Source organism: Bubalus kerabau, chromosome 4 (genome assembly GCF_029407905.1).
Source record: "Bubalus kerabau isolate K-KA32 ecotype Philippines breed swamp buffalo chromosome 4, PCC_UOA_SB_1v2, whole genome shotgun sequence".
Taxonomy (NCBI): domain Eukaryota; kingdom Metazoa; phylum Chordata; class Mammalia; order Artiodactyla; family Bovidae; genus Bubalus; species Bubalus kerabau.
This window is the reverse complement of record NC_073627.1, coordinates 150,536,379-150,552,947: the sequence shown is the minus strand read 5'-3', so window position 1 is coordinate 150,552,947 and position 16,569 is coordinate 150,536,379. Positions and strand designations below refer to the sequence as shown.

The following is a 16,569-nucleotide window of genomic DNA, read 5'->3' as shown; positions in this document are numbered from 1 at the left end:
GAGTTAAACCATAGAAGCACTTAGCGCAGTTACTGGCATACCAAAAATGCTCGGTAAATGTTCAATTTATTTTTAAAGCAAAACACAGTTAGTTGTCACAGGTATCCTCGGACATTAGCACACCACAAGACAAGAAACATATAATACTTCTGTAACGATCTAGGAAGGAAGGTCATAACACATATAATTGTCAACAAAATGTGTCCAATTTGAGGAAAATGTATGTACTCTGGGTCATAGCTTTGAGCATATGTTGAGGGTATATTAAATTTACCAACTAAGTGGCACAGTAGTAAAGAATCTGCCTGCTAATTCAGGAGACCCCAAGAGATGCAGGTTTGATTCCTGGGTCGGGAAGATCCCCTGGAATAGGAAATGGCACTACACTCCAGTATCCTTGCCTGGAAAATTCCAAGGGCAGAGAAGCAGAAGTCTACAGTCCACAGGGTGCAAAGATTCAGACACAACTGGGCACAGCGTGAAGTATGAAACCAAGAGTCTCACTGAATATACATTCTGGCTTGATCAATATCCAGACAAAGCTGAGACCAGAGAGCATCTCCATCCTAAGATGTATTTACAAGCCTAATTTTGAAACTATAAAAAACTGTAATTGTATTATTAGAAATGTTAGTAGTAATAATTTTAAAATTTGACAAGGCAGTGCAGAGACACGAATTTCTCAGTGTGCTCAGCAACTAGAGCACAGCTGCTGTGCACTGAAGCTCCTGCAAATCTAAATGGGTGCTCACTGTCCACCATGGTCAGCAGAGAGAGAGATTTGCTGACTAGCTCCACCAGGATATTGCAGACAGTGAGACTGCCACCAGAATCATTAAGTATTTATTTTGTCTTTCAGAATAACTGATTTAATTGAAAGATTTTGTCTAACACTATGAATGCTAGAATACCTCAATTAATTCTAAAGATTATAATTATGCTATAATTTACTATTATTCTGCCTTACATTATCTGAACTTGTATAATGGTTTACCGGCTCCAAAAGGATCCAATTTTTCTGAGGGTATCTAGTTAACTCACTTCTTAACATTCATATACACTGTTGATCTATTTCCTTAGTTAACTCACTGTCTAAATATTCATATGACTATTAATCTATTTCTTTAATTAAATACACTTCTTAGTTGTTCTGAATAGTAAATTAACAGCTTTCACAATCATCAATCATTGCAGCACTTTACTCTTCTAAATAACAATAATAATAGTAGATATTTATATAGCTGGCCCCACCCTACATGAAACTCATGCACACCCAACCAACACTTCTGACAGCCTTCAGATGTAAGGACTATTATTATTCTCATTTTACAGATGAAAAGAACTGAGGCACAAAAAGATGAAATAACTTGCCCAAACTAGTAAATGGCAGAGCTGGGATTTGAACCCAGAACACTGGCCCAGAGTCTCTGCTCTTAACCACTTGATACCCTGCCTCTTCACAGTGGAAGGATGAGTAAGAGTTAAATAAATAGGTGAAGGGGCTGTAGAAGAGAAGTATAGAAAAACAAGAAAACAGCACTTGTGAAAGCTTTTTGGCAGGTATGGTTAGGAGCTAGAGAAAGGTGCTTGCGAACAAGAAAAAGGGTCATGTGGTAAACATGTGGAGAAGGCATAGGCGTGTTGAACTTGAGGGCTCTTTGGGGGTCAGGCCATGCAGGACTGCGCAGGTCAAGGCAAGGGACAGAAAAAGGACAGGAAGCCACTGGGGGTAGGTCTTAGTGGGAGCACGCCGATCAGAATGGCAGAGTGAAAGCCACTTTGGTGTGGAACAGGTTGATAGAAGCTGAGAATACAGGGAGCCCCCTTAGGAGCTCTGGTGAGAGAACAGACAGAAGTAGCTGAGACTAAGGTGGTGAGTGGAGATGGTAGATACAAAAAGGTACAAATCCTCAGGGTAGAGTGACAGATTGGATTCTGGAGAGACAGCGGGTCAGGAAGAAGGAAATCTCAAGAATGACTCCTAGGTTTCTGGTTTATGCAACTGAATAAGTGCTGATGCTGTTCTGAAAGACAGAAACACCTAATGAGAATGGGGGCTTCCCTGGTGGCACAGACGGTAAAAAATCTGCCTGCAATGCAGGGAGAGCTGGGTTCTATCCCTGAGTTGGGAAGATCCCCTGGAGGAGGGCATGGCAACCCACTCCAGTATTCTTCCCTGGAGAATCCCCATGGACAGAGCATCCGGGCAGGCTACAGTCCATGGGGTTGCAAAGAGTTGAACACGACTGAGTGACTAAGCACACAGTGACTAAGCACACATGGGGTCTGTGGACCTCAGTTCTGGCCACGGTGGGCATGAGGTGCATATGGGATGCCGATGGGGAGGTGTCCAGGAGACAGATGGACACACGGGCCTAGAATCCATATTGAAGGTTGGAGCCAGAGGTATATGTTCCGGAGTCAGGAGATAAACGACAATTCAAGCTGCAGGAGTGCATGAGACGTTAGAAACAGACATCAGACACACAGAAGAGGGTCTAAGGCAGAGCCCTGAAGAACTCAACATTCTAAAAGAGCAGAAGACAAGGTTGAGCCTGCAAGGGAGGAACTGATGGTTGTGGTTAAGTGGAAATCAACACAGGCATACCTTGTTTTATTGTGCTTCACAGAGTCTGCCTTTTTTGTTTGATTTTCACAAAATTTTATTTTTTTTAAACCTTCTGTTTGTTTTTTTTTTAATTGGAGGATAATTGCTTTACAATATTGTGTTGGCCTCTGCCATACATCAACATGAATCAACCACAGGTATATATATGTTCCCTCCCTCCTGAATCCCCCTCCCATCTCCCATGCCATCTCACCCCTCTAAGTTGTCACAGAGCACTGGGTTGAGCTCCCAGATTCTGCCTTTTTAACATATTAAATATCTGTGGCAGCCCAGGCTAGCAGCACTACTTTCTCAATAGTATTTGCTCACTTGATGTCTCTGCGTCACACTTTGGTAATTCTCGAAATCTTTCCAACTTTTCATTACTATTATATTTGTCATGGTAATCTGTGACCCAAGATCCACAGACATTACTACTGTAATTGCTTTGGAATGCCACCAATTGCACCCACATAAGACAATGAACATAATGAGTAACTGCTATCTGTGGTTCTGACTGCTCCACTAACTGGTCTTTCCATCTCTCTCCTGGTGCCTCCCTATTCCCTGAGACACAATAATATTGAAATTAGGCCAACTAATAACTCTATAATGGCCTCAAAGTGTTCAAATGAAGAGTCAATCAATATGGCAAGCTTCGTTGTTGTCTTATTTTAAGAAACTGCGTAGTCACCCCAACCTTCAACAACCACCACCTCCATCAGTCACCAGCAACAACATCAAGGCAAGACCCTCCACCAGCAAAAATATTATAACCCACTGAAGACACCAATGATGGCATCTTTTAGCAATAAAGTATTTTTAACTTAAGGTACGCACATTGGTTTTTTTAGACACAATGCTATTGTACACGTAATAGACTACACTATAGTGTAAACATGATTTTTACATGCACTGGGAAACCAAAAACTGTTGTGTGACTCGCTTTATTGTGATATTAGCTTTAATGAGGTGGTTTGGAATCAAACCCACAATATCTCTGAGGTATGCTTGTAAAGTCAAATGTTCTGAGAGATCAAGAAAGTTGTAGACTGAAATATCTGTTAGGTCTGGAGATATGTGATGACTATTTCAAAAGAGTGGTGAGGACAGAGTCAGACCTGGAGTGAAGTGAGGATGAAATGAAGGGGAAATGAAGGGGAAGAAATGAAGAAAGAGTGCACACAACCCCAAAAAGGAAGGTGGATGAGAATGTAGGGGCAACAAGAGGCTTAAAACAAGAGAGACTTAGCACATATAAAATGCTGACTGGAAGACCAGATTTGGCGGGAAGAAGGTGAGTATGTCTGAAAAGGAAAGAGCTAACTGAGATTTCAGTGAAGTCAGAAGGAAATACGAACCAAAGGCTGAAGAGGTTGATGGTGAGACTCTATTTTACCATGAGGAAAGAAGCCCAGGAGAGTGTGAAGTTCCCATCTGATGGCTTCTAATTTCTCTGTGGCATAGGAAGCAAAGTTGTACTCAGAAAATGAAAGAGGAGGTGTGAATGTTGGAAGGATAGAAGAAGGAGAAAGTGGGAAGCAGTGTCAGGGCTTTGAGGGGACAAGAACTGAACCAGTCATTGTAGTGGGTTGGGGGAAAGAGTGAATCCAAGAAATGGGCATTGCTGGGCAGTGTTGAGGGCTCATCTCAAAATGCGGTGATGGGGAATTTACAGGAGTTCCCATCAGCCTGCTGAGGGACTTGCAGTACTCAATCTGTGGGTGCAAGTAGAGAGATGGCAGATGGCTATCAGTTGTCCAGGAGGTGGATTCTGCTAGCAAGGTACTCATAGACCCCAAGGGCAAGGGTGCTAGAGATGGACTAAGGAACTAAGCTCCATGAAGAAAAGAGGGAAGGAGGGACCAGAAGAAAATAAAAGGACAAAACATGGGGGTACTGAGAGAGAGAAACTAATTACAGTACAGGCTGCTGATGATTTGAATTAATTAGTTTGATTATTCATTAACACATTAAGATCAATCCTCTGTGATATGACAAAAGACTGAGCTTCCTGTTCTATGAAGACTTCTTATAAATCTTTAAGAAAAAGACCAACAACCCAATGGGGAAAATGAATGAAATACCCACTTAGCTGGAGATTCATCCTCCAGAGGGCCCAGGGACTCCTCCACCACTGTGGTCTCTTCCATGGGGGCAGTCGGGTCCGTGTCACTGCAAAGCGGCAAGAACCAGTCTAGTCAAACAAATCTGTTTACATCAATGACCTTCTATATTCAAGACAGAAATAAACACACTTTAATGCCCTTTTTCCCTCAAGAAATTAATATGTACATACAAGTAACCCACATCAAAATAAAAAGAGAAAAAAATGCTCTTAATTGCTAATCCATATAAATTATTTCCAAAAATGTAAAAGTATTTGATAAATACAAGTTTTTATTGATGGACTAAAATTAAAAACATATTGGAAAGGACCAGAACAACTATTCAAATCTGTTATTATCCTAGGAAATTCCAAATATTAACAGGAACCATAAAAATTCTTAACGTGTAAGTCTTCAATGACTTATAATAGATAAGAATATGCCTATCTTATCAAACTTTATCAAACTTTAAAAAATGGCAAGAAAGTGGAAACATTCCATAAAAAGGAATGTGTAGGATTACAAAAAGGTGTAATTACCAGATTACCAGAAAAATAAGGCTTTGAAACATTAATTTATATACTGTCACATCTAAATATACAATCTACAGATTAGAAATTAGAGCACAATGAAAAGCAATTTGAATTTTAACAGCATAATAATCTTAATTTTTATGTTGATATTAATCCTATATGACTATTGCTTTTTAAAAAAATATTAGCAAAAGAAATTTCATTCTCATGAAACCCAGAGGGGCCTGGCGGGTTACAGTCCATGGGGTCGCAAAGAATTGAACATGACTGAGTGACTAAGCACACGACTGGACTATATCATGGTGGCAAATCAAAATCTCAGTGTATTAAATAAGAATTTAAAGTCTTATGCTACAAAAAAACATTCAATTACAGATTATTACCACCTAAGAGCTTTGACTTTGTAACTCACAAACCAATCTAAAGTAAGCGCCCTGGGATATGCGTCATTTTAACATTGGGACATACCACCTACTAGGAGCATGTTTTGGTCTCTTCCAAGGCCAATGCTTACCTCTTAGAGTAATCAATCATTTGGAGCCAAAATGATTTTAAATTGAAATGCAAACTGAAATGAGGTGGTAGTATTAAATAAGGTGGTAAATCAGATGATTCAGAAGGTACTTGTACATTTTAAAAAATATATTATCACAGTAAAATAAAATGAAAAGATCTGTAAACATTTAACAAGTTTCTTTTCAAGGACAACACAGATATGCAATGGTAGTAAATCTAACTTTATATTTGCTGTTATCGTATACATTTATTTTTAAGGATAAAAATTTAAGAAAAATAAATTTATGTAAAAAATTTAATTCTTCAAAAGAAGAAATGTGGAAGTCTTGATCTCCTCAAGCCTTCAAACTTGTGTAAAGCTTGCCCTACAACACATCCTAGGGCAACTCATTCCTCATATTCCCTGCAGCCCTGTAATAACAGAAACAGCAGAACCAAGTACCTCCCCTAAATAGCAAAACCGGTTCAAATCTGAGATACCATAAAACCTCAGAGAAATGCCAGATTTGAACCTCAGGTGGAACTTGTCATTGAGCTTGGATCTGCAAATAATTTTATAGGATCAAGATGCAATATATATAAAAACTTTGGAAGGTCACAGAGAAATAAAGTATAGAATATCTAGTAATTTAAAAAAGCAATCAGACGCATAGGTAAATATACAGTGCCATGTGCTTGGGATATGAACAAATATACAAATTTACTTGGCTAAATAAGACAAAAGAATTTTGAAAGTGGTTTCAAAGCTAACTACAATAGAGCAAACCTGTTTTTAAAAGTTATCTCATGAAACAAAAGCTTAAATTCAATTTCTATATAAAGCACACAAGTCTAAAGACACCACAAGCATACCACAGAGGACATAATCTTCAAGACAGGCAAATAAAGGTCCAGATATTTCCACTTAATTGCAGGTTCACAGAAGATACATATTTGCACCATACCTGGTATCTTTACCTGATCCCCAGGTGCGAACTCCATATCCACCCATGTTGTCTTCAGTTCTGATTGCTCTAGACAAAGAAAAAGTATTCCCTTAAACTAGAAACCTGTCTCCAGTCAATCTCCAAATTAGAAAAGTTGATCAGAAAAGCTGTCCCAGGATCAGCTCCCTCAGGAATAATTGCATACTAATATAAAGTCAACTAAATATTAACACACAACAGATTCACACCATATATTACATCAAGATCTTAAAGAGACAACAGCATTACAAAGAAACTTACATTTTATCATTCCCACCATATCTGTCAAATTCTCGTTTCCCTCTCTGGTCAAAACCGTCAAAAGTTCTGTTCCCAGGACCACCTCTGCCTCTGCTTCGCATGCCCCCTCTTGGGCCTCCACGTCCTCTCAGTGGTCTGTCTCGATCAAACCTGTCAATTGGTCTAGGAAGAAATGAGTACCATAAAAAGTGGTGAACTGAATTAAAGGGCTAAGGCTTTTTTTTTTTTTTTTGAGGAAAAAAAAATTCTAGAAGTTCATTATGGCTACAGTATGTTGGAAAGAACATATGTTGTGGCTTGAATAATAAATTAATAGTTAAATTTTACTGAGCACATACCACCTTTGATACTGTTGTGTGCTCTTGGCATACAGTTTATTCATTATAACTAGTGCCCACAGATGAGGAAAATAGCTGAAGATGATGTCCTTGTTGTTAAATCCAGTAGCCACTTCTGTCTCTAGGTCATTTGACCCCTATGCATCATTTGATACTGCCAACCACTAGTTTTCCTCTGCTCTTTCTGGCTTCCCTTTCCCTGTTTGTCCTTAAAAAGTTCTTTTTGCAATAGGTAACATCCAAACATTCACAAGGTACTCATCCTGCTTCTTGGGCACCCAATTCGACTTCTTGGAGCCAGGGACTGCAATCACATATAAAGAAAGGAGGGAGGAGGGTTCAGGATGGGGAACACATGTATACCTGTGGCGGATTCATTTCGATATTTGGCAAAACCAATACAATATTGTAAAGTTTAAAAATAAAATAAAATTAAAAAAAAAAAAAAGGTCCCATACCTTGTCTTTTTAAGGAACATGTCTTGGATACCCTTCTTCTGGATACCCACCCATCTGTCTAAGAATATCAACATTCCCGCCTCCCCACTCCTGCACACACCATCCTCATCTCTATGCTATTGATATGTGACCCTTTCATGTGCCCCTGTGTCTCTCATTTGGGGGTCTCTCTGATTCCAGGTCATAAAGACAGTTACTTCCTGGACATTTCTCCGTGTCACCTCATGTCCCTGAAGATACATGACCAACACTAACCAAGGGATTAGTGTTGTGCTCCCCTGTGGTCCCTAACTCACATCACAGAAGTATCCAAAGAATCTGCCTTTTCTCACTCTTCCCCCGCCACACCCCCTGGATCCAGGGCCTGACTGTGCGCTTCTCCTCACTCTGCTCTCGGCTGCCACCAGGTCACAGTCACTCTTTATAGGGACTTGTTTCTCCTCCACCAGACTCAAAGCTTCTGCAGGAAGAATCTGATCTTTTTCATTGTTAAACCTTACGTTAATAAGATAAATTATATATATTTCTAATTTGTTAAGACTTTGAAAAACATTGAAAGCAACAAATTACTTACTGAAATCGAGCGACATTGGTGGCTCAAACACCAGAACTGGAGATGTATTTCAGTCTACTTTTAGGGCTGAAAATGTTACCTTAAAAAGCTACTATAGATCGTGGATAAAAACACACAAAGTTCACAATTCTCCTTACTCAAAAAGATGAAAAAATACAGAAGCACTGATCCCCAAGTTGGCTTTTTCTGTCTCCCACCTCCTCTGACCAAAACCAAAATTTTAAATGGAGACTGTTGTAGAATATGATTCCTCATTACAGTAAATATCTAAAGCAGAGTTCTAAAACAATAATAAATGAAAAGTAACTGTAAGTTCTTAACCGGGAAGCTGGACAGGGCCATAAAAGGAGTCTACCTAAAAACTGAGAGGAAATGAAGCATAAAACCATATGTGGAAAATAATACGAGTAAAAATTAGGTTTAAATGTACATGAAATCTAGATCAGATACTGATAAAATAACAAATTCATTAAAAATATGATAGTAACTGAAACTGGTCCCCAAAACAGCTTTGTGGTCTGGTTTATTCTAATCCCTTAAATAATTTTTCTTTATCCCACAGGTTTACCCCACCTCTACCTCATCCCAATTAAAAGTATTCTCAAGTGCTTCCTTATAATTCCCTTCTTATAAAAGATATCCTCTATTTTTTTATAGGTTGGTAAGCATTGAGGAATCCTCGACTCCACTTAGGAAGCTTTATCATGACATACAAGCAAAAAGAAAACAATATTGCACTGGGCCAACCGTCCCATCCCACTTCTCAGTTCAATTCAGTTCAATCACTCAGTCGTGTCCGACTCTTTGTGACCCCATAGACTGCAGCATGCCAGGCCTCCCTGTCCATCACCAACTCCCGGAGTTTACCCAAACTCATGTCAATTGAGTTGGTGATGCCATCCATCCATCTCAACCTCTGTCGTCCCCTTCTCCTCCTCCCCTCAATCTTTCCCAGCATCAGGAAAAGCATCTTTTCAAATGAGTCATGTCTTCTCATCAGGTGGCCAAAGTACTGGAGTTTCAGCTTCAACATCAGTCCTTCCAATGAACACTCAGGACTGACCTCCTTTAGGATGGACTGGTTGGATCTCCTCACAGTCCAAGAGACTCTCAAGAGTCTTTTCCAACACCACAGTTCAAAAGCATCAATTCTTCAGTGCTCAGCTTTCTTTATAGTCCAACTCTCACATCCATACATGACTACTGGAAAAACCATAGCCTTGACTAGACGGACCTTTGTCAGCAAAGTAATGTTTCTGCTTTTTAATAGGCTGTCTAGGTTGGTCATAACTTTCCTTCCAAGGAGTAAGTGTCTTTTAATTTCATGGCTGCAGTCACCATCTGCAGTGATTTTGGAGCCAAAAAAAATAAAGTCTCTCGCTGTTTCCAGTTTCCCCATCTATTATATCCCTGTAATCTACTCTCTTACCGTAATCCTAATAAGTAGACACGAGTACAGGTTTTACAGGTAAAGGGAATGAAGTTTATGGAGGGAGGAATTGGGAGTTAATGTTTAATGGGTATAACGGGAAGATGAAAATTTTCTGGAGATGGATAGTGGTGACGGTTGCACAACAATTAGAATGTATTTAACGTCCCTGCACTGTACGCTTAAAACATGTGATGCATCATCATGTGTGCATGTTCAGTTGTGTCCAAGTCTGCAACCCCACGGACTGTAGCCCACCAGACTCCTCTGTCCATGGCATTTTCCAGGCAAGAATACTGGACTGGGTTGCCATTTCCTACTCCAAGGGATCTTTCTGACCCAGGGATCGAACCTGCATCTCTTGCATCTCCCACATTGACAGGCAGATTCTTTATCATTTTACTACAAGTTTTAAGGCTCCAGGAGTTGGTGATGGACAGGGAAGCCTGGCATGCTGTAGTCCATGGGGTAGCAAAGAGTCGGACATGACTGAGCAACTGAACTGAACAAGTTTTAAAAATTCTTCCTGGTGAGGAAGAAAAAAATTTAGACTTCTGAGTAAGTGATTCTTTTAGGACTGGAGCTGACTTTAAATGACCAGAAGTAAACTGCAGAAAGAGCCAAAGAAAGAATCAAACTATATGGAGTCAGAATAATTGTCCAGACTAATTTCCTAACAGTCTGTTCTAAGAGTGTACTTAAGAGTTCATCATTTGGAGAATAAAGAAAAATTCTTACTGCATTAAAAACAGTAGCTGCATTCCCAGAATATATACAAGTGACACGGCTGATCTCTGTACCTAAGCCACACGACAGTTACTTGCAGCACCATCCATGGCTGTTGCTTCTATGTGAAAACTATGTTCTGCTCTAGGGGAATAAAAATCCATGCCACTAAAACTCTGGGTATATACTTATCCATAAATTGAGAGGACTGAATTAAGTAGTCTGTTAAGATTATCGAAATCCTATACACAATAAACATGCCCAATAAAGATATATAGATATCAAATTTTATCATACTGAAGTCTACAAAAAGTGCTATGAGAAATACTCTTATAGATTACTATTAACAGCAACAGAATAAACTGCCATGTTACCAGCATGGTGATTTGTCACTATGCATTAATAGTCCCCTCCAATTTTTGTTTGTTTCACTCTACAGGTACCAATCCAACCTCACACTGAAGTACCAACTGGGTCCCAGATTTGGAGACATGATACACAGTGGAAAACCACTGCTTTAAGACCCTAATTGGGACTCCTACTTTAAGAACCACATCTAGGAAAGGCCTTGTATGGGTAAAAGTCTGCTCACTGAGTATTATTCATGAAGCAAAAAGCTGAAAGCTGAGCAAAGATCCAACGCTAATGGAATAATTACATTATAATACTCCAAACAAAAGATCATAACAGAACCATTAGAAATGCTCACCAACACTGTCCATGACATCATCGTTAATGACTTCTACTTGTCAAGTGGAAAAGAAAGAATATATAGTACTCAGTGTATATGCACTGGTGAAGAGTTAAACTGTAGTCACCTCAAATGGTAAAAGAGTGGTTTAAATTTTTTTTTAATTTTATTCATTTTCTGAATTTTCTAAAGTGACTATAAAATTATTTTTATTAAAGATCTTATGGCTGTTTATCAAATGAAAAGTATTTTTTAAGAAAAGAGGAAAATTATCTTTTCTGATACTACAAGACTTCACAAAATATATTTTCAAATTTCCTTGAAAGTAAACATTTCCTACATATTTCTAATATGATACACTGGGAAGGACACAGACATCACACTTCTACTGTATCCCTGCCAAAATGCAGGACCTTGTCTCATGAGGAAACAGCAGGCAAATTCAACTCCGGACTGTTCTACAGAATAACTGGTTCATGTTCTTCAAAAATGTCAACTCCATAAATAAATGAAAAACTAAAGAGCTGTCTTAAGACTAAATGCAATACACGGAACCTCGCTGGCAATACAGTGGTTAAGAATTTGCCTTCTAATGCAGGGGATGTGGGTTCAATCCCTGGTCAGGGGGAACTAAGCCATGGGGCAACTAAGCCCAGCTGGAGAGCCCATGCACTCTAGAGCCCATGCTCTGCAATGAGAAGCCCGTGTGCCCCAATGAGAGAAGCCCCCATGTACCACAACAAAGACCCAAAGCAGCCTAAATAAGTAAATATAATGCATATTCCTGGACTGTGAACTGATTTTTTTCTTTTGCTAGCATATTAAAAAGCAGAGATATTACTTTGCCAACAAGGGTCCATCTAGTCAAGGCTATGGTTTTTCCAGTGGTCATGTATGGATGTGAGAGTTGGACTGTGAAGAAAGTTGAGCACTGAAGAATTGATGCTTTTGAACTGTGGTGTTGGAGAAGACTCTTGAGAGTCCCTTGGACTGCGAGGAGATCCAACCAGTCCATCCTAAAGGAGGTCAGTCCTGGGTGTTCAATGGCAGGACTGATCCTGAAGCTGAAACTCCAATACTTTGGCCACCTCATGTGAAGAGTTGACTCATTGGAAAAGACTCTGATGCTGGGAGGGATTGGGGGCAGGAGGAGAAGGGGATGACAGAAGATGAGATGGCTGGATGGCATCACCAACTCGATGGACATGGGTTTGGGTGAACTCATGAGGTTGCAAAGAGTCAGACACGACTGAGCGACTGAACTGAACTGAAAGGGATATTAATAGGACAATTGGTACAGTTTGAGTAGTCTATAGATTACATGATTCAGATAATTAGATAATAAGTATTGCAGCAACGTTAATAAGTTTGATAACTGAACCATGTTTTTAGGAAACATTCCTGCATCTTACTCTCAAAAGCCAAAGAAAAAAGATATGTGTGTGTGTGTGTGTAACAGAGAGAGAAAAGGAGAAAGAGGGGGAGAGAGGAAGGGAGGAGCATGATAAAGAAAAGGTGGTAAAAAGTTTTTGGAGAATCTGGACGAGGATATATGGGGATTTCTTATACAATTCTTGCAACTTTCTGTAAATCATCCCTCAATAAGGCATTTTTTTCATGTTAATATATAAAGACTTATCCTTTAAAAAAAACTCATAATTTTGCTACTAAAAAAGCTGGAAATTTGAGTTATAATTTATTTCCACAGAATAAGTCCCTGAAGTAGGGGGAAAATACACAAATGCTTCCCCAATAAGCAGCTCTGATCTAGAAGGCTTTCTGTAAGCAAGCAGACTATAGTGGTTGCATAGCTAATTTGAACTAATCACCCCCAAAAAGCAGAATTAAACCTTTCTCTTGCCTTCATCCTCTAACATGGTGGCAGATATACCATCTCTGTTTTGAATGTGTGATGAAATACATAGTCAAGAAGTTAAAAGACTTTGGGAACAACAGATCCCTTGACATTAAACTGTACATTATTCTAGTCTCTTTTAGCTTTTTAAACTTTCTATTCCTTTAAATGTGATTCACAAGTAGTTTTGTTTTAACCTAAATCCAGTGCTATGTAGGTTTAATAATTAAAAACTTGAGGCAGCAAGTATCCATCCTGTTAATACTAAGCATAAGACATTAAGAACTGCTTCCTGCGTTCAGGTGGGTATGATAGCCCACATACTGCCATGTTACTCAGACTGTATCAGCCTGAGACCATCTTCCAGGTCAGAGCACTCTCTAGAGAAGGCATGGAAGCCTTAAACTGGCATTACACATTCTATCAGTTTTTTGGTCAAATTTCATCATAAATTTGTTTAAATTCATTAGTGGTCCAAATTAGTTCTACTAAATCAAGAACATAATTATACCTCTGGCCTAAACTTCAAAAGAAAATTTAGCATACTCCTGTAGAGTTTGTTATAAGAATGTCTTTCAAAGTTATCAGTAAATTATCCACTTTTTATTTTGTAATCATTTCCTGAACCAATGGAAGATCCTTCATGTGTTACCTAAAGCCGTATGATTTGTTACTTAGATTGGCAAACTATTCCCAGGACTGGCACCACCAAAAGTTTGCAAAGGCTCATAGTCCTCTGAAAATCCTTCTGGTTCCTCCAACCCTCCAAGCTGAGGTCTGCAGTACCTACTTTTCATCTGTAAACTTCTCAGGTGTAAAATCCGCCTGCCTCTCGGTGTCATAGGGTCGATATTCCCTGTAGGATCTCCGCTCTGCTCTATCAAGCGTCACCTCTGTCCCTCGGCTATCACTCCATCCTTGTTGCTCCCCTCTTCTGGGAGTTCGCTTCTGGCCTGAGAAGGAGAAATCAAAGGGAAGAACTAGAACCAAAGTCTGCAGCAGCACATTATTACAGGTACTTTTAAATTTCACTTTTCTAGAAATCAATGTCATAGGAATATTTGGGAAGTTTGAAAAACTTCAGAGAGGAAAAAAAGTTGCTGATATTACTACTGCCCAGAGTTGTCTTTTAATAAAACTTTGACATTACCATTGAAGCATATGCTTTCCCTTATGTCCTAGAAAATATGATAAGATAAACTATACCAACTAACCTACAATTAAAAGTGTCTCACAATGACTTTGTGATAGCTATTGAAGATATATATCAACTACATTTCACAAGAGCAGCTTTATCAAAACATGGTAGTTAAGGTCTTTCCAGAAAAGTAAAAGACAAATACCCTGTGTTTGGAATCCCACCTATAGTTTATCATTCATTACCTAATAAACTTTTCATTTTTAAATAGTTTGTACCATTATAATTATTCTTATTTGAAAACAGATTTTCCTGTTCTTTGATGAGATTTATACACTCATAATCACACTTCTCAAATATGAGGCCAAGTTGGTATTTGCCAACTCATGTAAGGGCCGGCCAGCATTTGAAGGGGTATCTCCTGTCCATGGAGAGGCCGGCACTGAGGAGCCTGGGGCTGGGGCCACTCCAGTCATCTCTGTTCTCCCTTTACCCTTCTCAGTTTTGACACTTTAAAAATTTTCAGCAGAGTCTATGTCTTAAGGCATCTATTATTTGGTAAAATCAATGTATTATGAAGAACATTGTTACTTCTTAAATAATCTTCCAAAAATATGTTTATTCTTCCCTGGTATACATTTAGTAGGTCTCCATCTCAAATATTATGTATAACTTTTATTTTAGTAGCTTCGATTTTTCTTGGTATAAGTCACCGTTCACATTCATTGTATGGTTGTAAAAATATATTAAATGTATTTGCATTAATGGGTATTATTTAAACTACTGGGTTCCTTTCTTACTTAGGAGATACTCATGACTCTTAAGGAATATATGTTTACCTGTATTCTATTTTCCCATTTAATATTTTCTATCAAAAGTTTATAAAGAAGGCACATGTAAATATGAACCTAGTTTCAATAGCTTACTGATCTCATTTTAAAGCAAAAATCATGTTTGCAACATCACTAACACAAAACTGTACAATTTATTACTTGTTAGTTAATTACTTGAAATGTGAAATGTTACACAACAGATCTAAGTTCAATCTTAAGTTAACGTCCCATTAACCTAGGAAATGCTCAAATCTGATTTGAATCCTGAAGCCACAATCTAAACTTGTGACATGTTTAGGATACAGGAAAGATGTTATCATAAATAAAGCATTATCCTTTTATTTCAGAAACAAAACAGAGACTAACACTCATACCCAGCTGTCCAGGAGTATGCAAAGCCATATCCAAGAGCACACATGTTACTAAGAGAGATCAAATTTGGAAGAGGCATTTAAAATGTAAGGCAAAAATGTTATTATGAAAGTTAACTAACAAGTTGAAAACTGTAATAGACTATGACATAATAGCCATCAGCAAGTACCTCAACAATAATAATACTTTTCCCTCAATGTAAACAGTTATTTTAATACAGTTTCAAATTTCCTATCCATAACCTATAACTTATACTAAATATCTCCACTTAACCACACTTAAGAGCTTATTTCAACCTTCCAGTTTTCAGTTATTTTTAAAACTGTATCAATTAAATTTGGAATTCATCATTCAAAACTTAAAATGACATTTGCTACATACTTAATACTACAGCATCTTCCAAAGCTTCTGTGTATAAGTTGAAAAGCATTAAATATGACCTGGCAATTTATTAGAATAATTATCAATACCCTGCAAACATTTCATTTTCTTTCCAAAATCCAAAAAACAAAGATAATAGAGGTCCAGTTTTTCCCACAACTTACTACTAAGAGATCAGGACTGCAACTGAAGCTAGTCGTTCTGTGCTGGATCAGCAGCTCCAAGTGGATAATGCAAACACTGAATTTTACTAGCCCTTTCGAAATAAAAGGCTGGCATATGCAGTCTGATCACTGATCTAACCCCAGCCCACATAAAGAGACAGAATACTGTAAAATTTACAGTGCAATCTCCCTGAAATAAAGTTGAGCTTTGACTTGGAGAATTTCTGAAAGGCCAGGAAAAGCAAAGCTGAAACAGCCTCTGAAGACAAAGAATACATTTTTTCAGTAAGGGTCTATATTGTTAAATAGTGAAGGATATTAAAAATCTATTTCTATGGGAAAATCTCATGATTTTCACATTCTTTTGTGATTAATGTTTCTGTTATATGTCAAACTTGTTTTGACTTTGACTCTTGTCTACACTAAGTATTCACTTTTAATAGCCAAATAAACTTTAAAAACTTGAGTGTTAGAGAAGTACAGTCCCTATCAATTAGGGTTACAAAACCTTAAGAGGGAAGCTCTCTAACACCCATTACAGATAAATTCAGTACAGTAACTGCACAAATGGAAATTAATGACCTGTTTGCTTCTGAAATAACACACTTGAAAAAGAACT

The 16,569-nt window shown here is 38.3% G+C and overlaps 1 protein-coding gene across 2 annotated transcripts in view; it reads right to left on the bottom strand.

The window, feature by feature from the left end:
• HABP4 (hyaluronan binding protein 4) overlaps positions 1–16,569 on the bottom strand; it is a 35,328-nt gene that overhangs the window by 16,391 nt on the left and 2,368 nt on the right. Inside the window, exons 2-5 of one of the 2 annotated variants that reach the window (XM_055579013.1) lie at positions 13,853–14,015; positions 6,992–7,153; positions 6,710–6,778; positions 4,700–4,783 (exon numbers count right to left, since the gene is read on the bottom strand). In XM_055579013.1, coding sequence (XP_055434988.1) covers positions 4,700–4,783; positions 6,710–6,778; positions 6,992–7,153; positions 13,853–14,015 — 478 coding nt within the window. The remainder of the gene's footprint in view (positions 1–4,699; positions 4,784–6,709; positions 6,779–6,991; positions 7,154–13,852; positions 14,016–16,569) is intronic. The other variant, XM_055579014.1, reaches the window with a different exon arrangement.